The following is a 12,304-nucleotide window of genomic DNA, read 5'->3' on the forward strand; positions in this document are numbered from 1 at the left end:
TGTATGTGTATATGTATATATATATATACACACACACACACACTTCCCTATGTATAAACTTAAGCATGACTAGCAACCTTTGCTCATTTTATACAATGCTAGCATTAGAGAAGAGAAACAAATGTATTAATAAACTCAACACCTCCTTAACACAACTACTGAGATAATATCCCTCATGGAAAAACAGGAATGTAATTAAACTTACATTCCATCAAATTGATGCACACAATAAATATGAGCTGTGAAGAATCACTAGAACCAGTAAGAATTTCTGCATGAAATTCTTTATGTAGGATAAGTTTTGAGACCTGTCTGAGTGAACATGTCCTACAAGCTCACCTCCCTGAGACCAAATATGCATTTATTTTTATTAAGTCTGACCTTTACCTTTCTGGCCCTGTCCAGAATCTTTTTCAGATTTTTGTCATGTTATTATCTCTGACACATAATAATGTTGTCTACAATTGTAGCATATGGGTATCCAGCGAATATTTGTTCCATGGCACCTTGGAAAACTTCACATACAAAGGAACAGTGGTCAACAAACTGCAGGAATTCAGACCTCTAATCCTCTAATTTGTATTACAACAGCATCTGACTCAATTAATAGAAATACATCATAGTCCACCTCCGCTATACAAATGTGTTTAAACACCTCATTAAAGACGTCCCAGCTTACTTCATGAAAATCAATTGGTTAACCTTGTTAGCCTGTAAATATGGTGTTTTTAACATTAGAAGACATATCATAAATAAAAAACAATTAGTGAAAATACAGTGCTGGGTTTCTTATGTCATAAATTTTACTGGGTCCAGTCCTGTCAGTGCTTGTGGAGCTATTGAGTTGTAGACCAGTGATGGAGGGCTGGAGATACAGGTGATGATTAATTGCATATTCATAGATCCAATCATAGAGACTCTTTTAAAGTGCAACACAAATGCAGGCATTTTATTTACTATGTAAAACTATCAGGGAATCACCATGTATTCTGAGCTCATTTTGGAGAAGATTGGGGTCTCTTCTGGAGAAGATCTGGTAAGTATATAAATACATTTTCTATATGTTGGCAAACCTCAAGAGAGAAAAATGAATAAACTGTTTGTATTTTAGTATGTTTAATGCTTGGTAACTGCATTTCACAATAGTCTCAGGTTCAAACGTTCAGGACAAACGTAACATCATTTTGAATTCAAATCTATGTTTGTCTTGTGCTCAGGTATTTCAATGGAAGTCACTGTAAAAAATATTCCAAGTACTTTTGGAGCATTTCTATTGGTCCATTCATTATGAAAATTTCACACAATATGTATCATGGCTGCTGTGTTTAAATGATGTAGAAAACAAAATTCACAAATAGAAGATACAGTACATGTTTTTCAATAGAGAGTAATGATATAAAAATAATCAAGTTACATCAGAAGTGTGGGAAGATAGTGGGCAATATGTGCATTAAAAATTGCAATGTTGAATAAAATTATTAAAATATTTTATTGTATTATACATAATATAATAATAATAATACAGTTACCAGTCAAAATTCTCCTCATTAGTCATTGATGGAATAGGGCTGTTCACTGTATAGAAATGTGTACCAGCCCCTACCTCTGCACAACCCAAGTTATGGTCTCAAACACATTAAGAACGTGAGTGATTCTACAAATTAACACTTGACGACAGCTACAGTTGTTCACTGAAAACCGTTCCAGGTGACAACCTCATGAAGCTGACAGAGAATTTCAGTAGTGTGCAAAATTGTCATCAAAGCAAATAGTGGCTATTTTGAAGAATCTAAAGTATAAAATATTCTGGTTTTTTTTTTTTGTTTACTACATAATTCCATGTGTGTTCCTCCATAATTTAAAATGTAGAAAATAATAGAAAACAAAGAAAAGACATATGACTGGTACTTTACATTCACAATATGTGGAAAGTGGCCCAAAACAAAGGAAACCCTCCCTGAGTGGGCGTGTCCAAATGTTTGACTTTGTACTTTGTACTATATGTATTCAAAACAATTATACAAAATACATGAATGAGTCATTTATCACTGTGTTCAAAGATGGCAGTTTCAGATGCCTGCACCTACAGGAAATAAAATTTAAGACAAAAAGTATGACTGCTTGAACCCATGGTATCTTCAAACATTGTATGTTCACAAATTCACAAATATGTGTGAATTTAATATAAAACCCAACCTTTGCTGACATCAATCAAAAACTTAAAGACTTGAGATTTCAGAGGCAGCCTCAAAAATGAACCAAATTGACTAGTTGTGGGAATTTATTAATATGAAACTAACAGTGTTGAATGTTTCAGAAGGTCATTCTGTAGTCATGTACACTCAGTAGGACTGAGTGAAACTTTAATCCTCCTTTGAGTTTTATCATTTAGCTTTTGGCTTCATGAACTGACAAATGATACAAATTTTATTTGTTCTTTTTTTTCTCATGTTAATTCATGATGCCTCCTTTCAGGCCAAATGTGGATTGGAGGGCAATTACCCTCATGTGCAGGCATTTAATGAATGATGTGTTCAATATATAAAGTTTGCTATTAACTCCTCAAATAATATTTTTTAAACCTTAACAAGTGATGGCATATTCCAGTCTGTTTACTTACCCTGAGCTCTGTGGTAACAGCATTTTACAAACACAGCAACTGCTCCAATAGTCAGCATCAGCATCAGCAGGAGGAGCATAATTTTCCATACGGCAAAACTACTGTCTTTCTCTCCACCTGCAAAATAACACATTCCCGTATTCATTCTGAATTTTACACCGGTTTAAGTTCAGTAATTGCCAGACTTCAACTAGTTTTGCTTTTTATTTGATAATTCTTCCCATTTTAAAATATGAAGTATTCAGTATCAGATGAAATAATGTGTTAACCAAGTCGTACCCCAGAATTTGGTGATATTGTGAGGAATGCTGCTGTGAAGCACTACACAGCTGTAAGTGTGTTTTCCTACATCCTTTTCTGGAACTATCACATTCTTCCTGGTCTGGTAGGTACTGTCCTCGTTGGGCAGGATATCACTGACCTCTTTATCCACAGACTGCAGATCTGGACCCAGCCAGTATACCTGAATTGACCGGGGGTAAAACCCAGTGGCATGACACGTTACTTCAACTGAGCCGGCCTTCTGTTTCTCAAAGATCTTGACTTCAGGAACTGAAACACAACATAAATCCATTAGCCTTGTATACAAACTAAAGACTACCTTAACTATGGAGTCTAGGACACTGTACGTGAAGTGTTACCAAGAGAACTATGCATAGTGAATAATAATCCTTAGGAAGAAAGCCTGGAAATAAAAATATAATTAGTAAATTCAGTATGATTTACTATACATCTATGGTATACTAAAGAATTTAATAATGTGTACTAGAAAGAATGTGCATGTGTGTAACTTAACATATGTCTAGGCAGGTGTAAGTCGTTATGAATAAAATCCTTTAATTCTGGTAAAAGGAAAATTATACATATGTTAAACTGACCTTTTTTTAGGGAGAGCATAGGAGCATGCTTGAATATGTTAATTCGCTCCAAATTATTGTAGTGCTTTGATAGAACATTCAGATCAGATTTATCTTCATCTCTTAGACGCTTATAATAAAATGCTTGAGAAACTGGAGCCACAAATGTCTCTCTGTCAAAATCAAAGCTTAAGAAATCCTTTCCATTGAACGAATGAGTTAATGATAACTTGTAGGTTCCATCAGGAAACAGGGAACAGCAGCCCCAGGCTTGGTATATGTTACGATTTGACAAAGAACCTAAACACAGTGGAAGACAAGAGAGGCATGGAATTATAATATTAGTATAAACAAATATTCACAGTTTTGCTAGTGATAATGTTTATTTTTTCGACATTCTGCGTAATTATATTATAGTATGGTCTAAAGTGAGCAGAACTCCAACAATCTTTGTCCTTGACACCTGCTCTGTTTGATTTTAAAATAACTCCTTCAGCATTTAATATCTATAGTTACCTCAAATGATTCAACTCATTAAAAACTTAATTGCATAGATTTAAAGGCAAACTTTTAGATCCAACATCCTATCACACAGTTACAAAACTGAACCAGTTTGATACAAAATCTAGCAAAAGGCCTGAAGGAGAGAGTGGAAACCCATTTTTTGCATCTAGCAACATGCGACACGGTGGTGCAGCAGGTAGTGTGGCAGTCACAAGTCCTGCTCCAGGTAACTGTCTGTGAGGAGTTTTGTTTGTTCTCTCTGTGTCTGTGTGGATTTCCTCTGGGTGCCCCGGTTTCCTCCCACAGCCCAAAAACACACTTTGGTAGGTGGATTGGTGACTCAAATGTGTCTGTAGGTGTGAGTATAGTCTTATGATATAAGCTTGTAAATAAAATTACTACAACCACTAACCTTGAGTTAAGAAATTGAAGTGTCTTGGAGAAACAAAAGTGGTAGACCACAGTAAATGCAGCTGCAGTAAGGAACCATGTAAAACATTATAACAACCTGTCCTGCCAACTTTCAAGGCTATCTCGCAGTCCAGCCCTCAGGCTCCTTGAGCTTCATAAGTCACAAAAATGCATGGTCAAAATGGCACTGACTGAAAGCTTTTTTCCCCTGCAGCTTTTTTCAATGCAGCTGCTGGCTGCACATTTTCTGGACACCTGTAGTTTCCTAGCCATGATGTGTGCCAATCGCAGTGTCAGGAAGCACTTCGGGTCTCAGCAGAGACACAGCGGCACCCATGTTTGCGAGTGTGGCTAGCCATTTCTTGCTCACACAGCACCTGAGCCAAAGAGGCAGCTAATCCTAGCTGAAATTTTGTCGACCTATGAGTGGAGCTCACTGCTTGTATCCCAACTGGCCTCAGCACATGGCACTGATTAGCATGATGACTTCACCAGCAGATAATCTGCTCACCCATAGTTAATGATGGGGCCACCTTTATGGTGTCAGATCCAATTAAAAAATCTTGAGTGCAGAAAACCACTTTGCGTGCAGAAAAAGCACCTCACATGAGCTTGCACATGCACTGAGAACCGTTCACGTACAAGGAACATCAGACAAGTGGGTTTCCTCCGGGTGCATCAGTTTCCTCCCACGGTCCAAAAACCACCTACCAATGTGTGATTTGGCAACTCAAAAGTGTCCATAGGTGCAAGTGAGTGAGTGAATATATCGCCTTGGTGCCCCTCCAGGGTGTGTTCCTGCCTTGCGCCCAGTGATTCCGGGTAGACTCCAGACCGGCCACGACCCTGAACTGGAAAAGTGCTTAAAGGCAATGAATGAATTAATGTATTTATTACCTGATTTGCATTTGTATTCCATTGTTCTGATGTACATACAGATTGCAACTTATTTATGCAGAAACCTGTAACATATTGAGATCACTACCCAGATTTCTGCTAGCAATTTTGTATTTAGCAATGTAGTCATTTCTACTGCAATATCTATTTCAATACTATTCTGCTGTCCATGTATATTTGTATTTGTTAATACAAATCCTGCTGCCAGGAAGACTGTCAATGAAATTGCGTTATACTTGCATATAACTACAATAAACACTCCCTTATCTATCATCTTATCTCTTATAAGACTAAATTCATCACGATACCTGTCTTGTTGAATTGCTGAATAGCTGACTCAAATCCCAGGGTAATGAAATGTCGGTTACGATTCACCCAGGACTTAAGATTTTTCCAGTGTTGTTGTCCAGCAGTAGTATTAATCCATTCAGGACAGGACATTGTATTATCCACATTACTGTCATGGTAGAAGACAGTCACGTCATTTATTGAGGTCTTCTGTATATACTCAGGGAGATTATAACCACGAGATAAAAACCCATGGGCACACAACGCAAGAGGCTCTGGATCTGCAAGGAAAAACAAATGCGATTTATAGGGACAGTAGACATTTTTTTATTTATGCTATATCAGTTCAGCTGTCAGTGAACTAAATAGTGCATCTGTATAGCACAAAACTACGGAGCCCCTAAAGGGACTGGGGAGAAAATAAAAAAGGACCATTGATTTTGCATTCCCTCGCAAAAACATTGCGCTCTTTTGTAAATGTTTTATGATACACAATTGTCTTTGTGGCTCAGTCAACACATCAGGACACTGCAGTTTCCAGGGAAATCCAGCCACTTGAAACAGATATTATATATGTATTTATTTATCTCCACTAACACACAGTTTCGTTGCCAATGCGATAGGGGTCAAGCTAAGAATCTTAACGGAAAACCTTTACCAAGCAAAGACTCTCTTAAAAATCCAGTCATTCAGTAACAAGATGAAGGGTGTAAGGTAGCGGCTCAGCGCACAGAGATCTCAGGGCACGCTGCGGACTTATTTTTACAGAGACGTGGCTGAGCGTGCGCACTCCAGACACGGCTGTGGAGCTCGCGAGCCGGTCGTTACACCAAGCATTTCGTTTTATCTGGGAATTGTTTTTTTAAAGCTGCAGTAAAATCAGGATATTATTTTCTACCAGAACTGACTTTTACACACATTACTCCAATACACTAACAATAGCTACACATTTATTCAGGTGTTCACTCCCCTTTCTCTCCCACTGATTGGAAACTGTGTTCATTGTCTGTATCTCTATACTGTTCACGTAACCTTTGTCCATGCGCTTGCACTTTAAATTCTCTCATCCTCATTTCATATCAGTTAACATTTAAGTCCAAGATCAAAGTAAAATTCAACGAGCTGCTCCATAGTTCACCTGACACGCACAGCAAGCACATAATCAACAGCAAGCACAGTACTGTACCATACGAGCCCACAAAGTATTTGAAAGAGAACGAAAAATCAATAGTCTTTTTTTCCCCCTAGTCCCTTTAGGGGCTCCGTACAAAACTAATGAGGGCGTGTAGAGTTATTTCGTTCACAGCAATTAAATGTATCAAATAAATAAAGAAATACATTTAAAGAAATAAAAAATACGTTTCCCAGTAAACAAGGAACGTCCCTGGACGTTCAAAATAGGTCTAAAAGTAGTCTGTCCGTCAAGGACATATTTTAAACGTCAATGGACGTCCAAAATCCATCTTAATAAGTTAGTTAAGTGGTGACCAATTGATAACGTCAGTGGACGTCCAAAAATACGTCTAATAGTCGTCTTTTCAATGTCTGTGTTTGGACGTATTTTCAACTCTCATTTTCAACCTTAAGAGAACGTTGATTAGACGGCAGTCATTACGTTATTTCAACGTTGAATCAACGGCTAAATGTTTACTGGGTTTGCTCTCTCCGTCGACGATAGCAGCAGACCGACACTGGCGTTTCCTCAGGCTTCAGACCAGAAGCGGCGAAAGCAAGCAGGCATCTGCGTAAAAGCAGGCTCAGCAGGCCGCGCTATCAGCATCAGCGATGGCAGGCAGCTTCCGCCTAGCAACAAGAAAGAAGGCTCAGCAAACAGCATCATAAGAGGACTGAGGATATAGATAATTTTAAAATAAACAACAAGTAATGCCTAGTGTCGTGCACTCACCAATCCACCCTTGCGCAAAGCCGAAAAGTAGAAGTAAAAAACACTGACTGTTCATGTCTTTTAGATGTCAGAGAAGACTGAGGAGTAGAGGTGGGCGGGTCGATCCAAATATCGATAAAATCTATACCAACGCTTGTATTGATATTGAGCAATACTCGTGTAAAAAGATCGATACTCAAGCTGTTTTTCTCTTCCGCACGCGGATTCATCAGACTACTAGTGATGTGTCGGTCGCGAATGAACCGGTTCAAAGAGCCGGCTTCCGTCTAAGAAAAAAAAGAGAAGGGTCTGGGCGCAGATCTCACTCTTGAGGCTACCTCTCCTGTGGTACCTATCTAAGGCGCCAGAGAAGAGGTGGCGCCGTTTCCATTATCGCCATCTAGTGTCATAGGGTGGTTTTGCCAGGAGACCCAGAATTCAAACGCCGTTTGTGTGGGAGCGTGTTTGTATGTGTCAAAATTTTGTACGGACAGATCTGGAGTTTTTGACGGTACGTTACGAGATGTCTTTGTTTAGTTAACGAATATACTGGGTCGCTGGGATAACTTTTTTTTCCGAATTAATGAACTCATGTTAGCTCTGCATCTACCTTGCTAATTTAGCAACGACAATACAGGTACGACAATCATTAGACGCTGTTTGTCACGTCAGGCTATATATATATATATATATATATATACAGTGAGATTATTTATATATATATATATCCCATATATATAAATAATAAAGTATTTTTGGTTTTGCATGAAGTAGATTAACCAGTTGGCTAAATGTGTTTGGTTCTTAGTGACGCAATGTGTTTTAACACAATATATTTTTTTGCCATTATGTAGCATTTTGTACAACCTTTATATATATCATTATTTATTTATACATTCATCTATCTATCGTTGTGTCTGTATGTCTATATCTGTTGTTTTATGTGCATATACTGTCCTGGTCCAAGGCAAATGCATACACAGATCAACCATAAACAATGTATACAACGGAGCAACAGATGGACACGAGTCTGTAATTTTATAACTACAAAGTGCTCCTGTGGACAGTGGAGCTGAGAGAATAGACAGTGAGTGTAGAAACAAGGAATTGGTCACAATACGATGGTTGATCAGTGTATAACTGTCTACAAAACTTTCATTAGTTCAATTATTAATGTATGTTTTTTCATTTTTACTTAGATGCACTCTTCAGTCTGGCTTTGTGGTTCAGACCCATCTTTAAACAGATGCACAACATACTGCAAAATGTTTCATTGTCCTTTGTGCCCTGTGAAGTTGTTTAAGCCTACCGACTTGGCAAGAGTTAAGAAGCACATTGAAATTCACTAGAAAAATGCAATAAAGTTTAAAGGTAATGTAACCCTGCTATTTTTATTTTTATTTTTATTTTTTTGGCAGCACAACGTTCATGTTGATTCATGTGTTTTATTTTAAATTTATTTTCACATTTTTCACAGAATATCAAATTCACAAATGTCATAAGAATTGCAGATCAGAAGGACACTATCACTGCCCTCTTTGCTCAAAAACCATTTTGAGGAGAGATAATATGGAAAGCCATCTTCAGGCATGTCAGGTTACTTCCTCTGTGGCGCCCACACCTTCACCTGCAGAAGTACCTTGCATATCTGCTATATTCACTTTCCTTAAAGGAAGCACCACCTCATTTGAAGTCAACCACACCCCAAGCACCTACTTTAACAGTTGGTGCTTCTGAGATTTCATCATCTGCTCTTGCATTTTCCTCTACATCATCCACTCCTCTGTCACTTCCTTTTCCGAAAAAGGCTCAAACGGCATCACCCCAAAGAGCAAAGTGTCCTCACTGCACTACAATTGTATATGAGAAGAATTTGCCTGGTCACATTTTCAAGAAAACATTCAGAAGCAAAACCAGATATAACCAGCACATCACATTTGAAAAGTGTTTGTGTGGATGCGACCAATGGTGTGTGTGTGCTGTTCAAAGAAACAGGCATGGTTTTTCTATACCTGTTCATGTATAGAGAAAGACATGGGGCAAACTGCACTTTACTGGATGTGACTTAGAAGAATGTTTTCAGTACAAGCTTCTAGCACTACGGAGTGGTTGTGCCTTCAGCCACTGCGAACACATTCGTTCACTTGACTATTGTTCTCACACCATAAGTGAAGAGTTCCTTCAAGAGGGTGTTCTAGATGAAATGGTGCATCATAAGCTATTTGGTGTATCAAAGAAGAGTCTGTGCTTAAAAAGACAGAAAGCAGCCATGTCAGCCCATGTACCTCTGTCTGTAGAAGTAACACTCAGTGGTTCATCCCAAGCAATATGTCTATCTATTTATGAGCCAGTGAAGAAGCACTTCAGTCGTCTTGGCAGAATTATGGTGACCTACAAGACAAAGAAGAACTCATGCCTTGTGCTAAGGCAAGAATGTCTTGTGTGCACAAAAGTATAGCAAAATGGCACTTATTCCAAACTCAGAAACACTTATTTGAGACAGATTCACATACTGCTGTGACAGACCAGCCCACTACCCAGCCTATCTACCCTGTAACAGACCACTTGGAACGTGTAGTACAGTATATTTGTACTCAGAAAAAAATTCCCACCAGACTCCCAGAAGACGTGACAGCTCCCAGAGCACCATTTAATTACCCAACAGAACTTCTCCCAACAGAGACCAATTGCAATTTCTGTTCGAGTCATCCTGGTTTGGATAATCCAGTGATGATAACAAACAAAGCCCGGATTGTGGGTATAGGTGGCATTATTGACAGTAAGTTTAAGCCTTTGATTAATACCTCAGGTAATTTGAAATTTTCATTCAGTAACACTGTAACCTGATATTTCTTCCTTAGATGTGTCAACTTACTTTAAACAATGCACTCTGTGTCAGATGGTGTACCGTTATCAAGAGTGGAAAGCAAGACTCCATAATTTTGATGATCATGTTGTGCTTACCTTGGAACTCTGCGTTTTTCTGAGGCAGAACCTTCAGGTAAAATAACACATTGAATAGTACACTTAAGTTGTTGAGTATTAAATGTTGTCATAGCTTTTTTTTTTTAACAAAAATGTCATCTACAGAACCATACCATAAATTCACTGGAGGGACTTCGGGGTGTTAAATTTCCATCAAGAATTTTTTTCTAAGGCTTGTCATTCAACCAATCAGAGAACAACAAGCAAAGGTACCAATCAGCGAAGGTTTATACCACCAAGCAGGGAGGGGTGGGTGGCATCCACCCCTTCCCTCCTTGCTTGGTGGTGTGTGCAGTGCTCACGCGTGGCAAAAAGTGTAAAGAGAGAGCTGGAGGGAGAAAAATGACCGAAAGGAAAAGAAACAGTATTTGGCTGCACTTTAAAAATCATGATAAGGTGATGGCAGGGTGACTGTGTATTGTAGCGACATCAGTATCCTCTGAAAGAATCTTTTCAAAAACTGGGCAGATAATAACAGAGAGAAGAAACCGGATCAACCCCTCCAAGCTGAGAAACTTGGTTTTCCTGAATGCCAATCTGCCTTCCAAAAAATAGTTGAAGAAAATGTTAAATCAGTTAAATGTTTGTTGACAGTTGTGGTTGTTTTAATCACTACAACTGAATGCTGCTGTTTTGCACTTTGCAGAGTATTTGTTTATTTTATTACCCAGAAATGGATGATTATTTAATTTAATAAGCTATTTTGTACTTTTGGGTTCCATTGGCTATATTTCAGAGTTTACATGTGATTTTTTTTATTAAAATGTTTAAACAAAAATCCAGTTATTTATACAATTGAATGTGTGAGTGCAATCAGTGAGTTATTATAAGACAGCCATAAAAACAATTGGCCATTGTAACACTATTAATTATTTTTAATATTGAACTATAATATTTTGTCCATATAGTCATGTAAAATGTAGGTAATATTGTTCTGTACCAGTGGAAATAAGTGGTAAAACAAAGAGCCATTTAGGAGCCGAAAGAGCCAGCTCCCCAAAAAGAGCCGAAATTCCCATCACTAGGTCACACCACAACTACATATCTCTGCAGGCCGGAGACCAGCAAGTGGGAGGGGCGTACGCAGCAAGTGGGTGATCTGTGTTTTGTGGGAAGGCGAACGTAGGAAAAGCAGCCTTTGTGATTTGAAAAAAGGGCATAGTTTCTCTCCAACAGAACTAGGTACCCTCTACTAGATATATAGTTTAAAATATTAGGTTTCTTTGAAAACGAAATACATAGCACTCCTGATATTTTATTTAATGATATATTTTTGGTAATTTGATTAATGGGTGAACTGCAAACTTATGAAATCCATTAGGTCTCTCATGTCTACAATCATTATTTTAATTTGATTACAGATTTATAGGACTGTATTATTAGTTTTGTACTCAGCACAGTATTGGATTATAATCAGTTTAAATGTGTAAACCCTTAAGAAACACTGTAGATAATGGCCCACTATTCAAATGAATATTTAAAGCAGCTCCTTTCCATTAATGGCCATGGGAGAAATGGTGCTAATAATTTGCAAATAACCATAATATTCAGCAACCCTACCATGAGCACTCAGTCATAGAGGGTGTATATGACAGTATAGTCAGTGCATGTAGCTACAAGTTAGGTGAACTTAGTAAAGTGGAAATTCACTGTAATGTAGTTATGATTTAATGAATTCCAAGATAGTGGTGGAACCTTTCAGGAAATTTGGCTCAATTAAGAATATAAACAGACATTCAGAGAAGTTCACTGTACTTCATTTAGTTCCTTTTAATGGTTTTAAATTATTCTTTATAGAAGTATGTCCTAGTTGTAGAGTGTTATATATTACTCTTTGTGTTCAGATGATCACATATG

General features: G+C 37.9%; 1 protein-coding gene across 4 annotated transcripts; it reads right to left on the minus strand.

Moving 5' to 3' along the window:
* Positions 1-1,120: 1,120 nt before the first annotated feature.
* On the minus strand, positions 1,121-7,794 carry LOC136686127 (class I histocompatibility antigen, F10 alpha chain-like). 4 transcript variants are annotated; one of them, XM_066659683.1, is made up of 7 exons: positions 7,484-7,794; positions 7,229-7,380; positions 5,598-5,858; positions 3,499-3,777; positions 2,900-3,172; positions 2,621-2,737; positions 1,121-2,083 (listed from the first exon to the last, which is right to left on the minus strand). In XM_066659683.1, exons 3-7 carry the CDS (start codon positions 5,728-5,730, stop codon positions 2,070-2,072), a joined length of 816 nt encoding a protein of 271 aa, XP_066515780.1. In that variant the 5' UTR covers positions 5,731-5,858; positions 7,229-7,380; positions 7,484-7,794; the 3' UTR covers positions 1,121-2,069. The 4 variants fall into 4 exon arrangements, with proteins under 4 accessions (XP_066515780.1, XP_066515781.1, XP_066515779.1 ...); XM_066659684.1 differs by having other exon boundaries at positions 7,193-7,380; XM_066659682.1 differs by lacking the exon at positions 7,229-7,380.
* Between the last annotated feature and the right edge of the window lie 4,510 nt (positions 7,795-12,304).

This window comes from Hoplias malabaricus, chromosome 2 (assembly GCF_029633855.1).
Source record: "Hoplias malabaricus isolate fHopMal1 chromosome 2, fHopMal1.hap1, whole genome shotgun sequence".
NCBI classification, from domain to species: domain Eukaryota; kingdom Metazoa; phylum Chordata; class Actinopteri; order Characiformes; family Erythrinidae; genus Hoplias; species Hoplias malabaricus.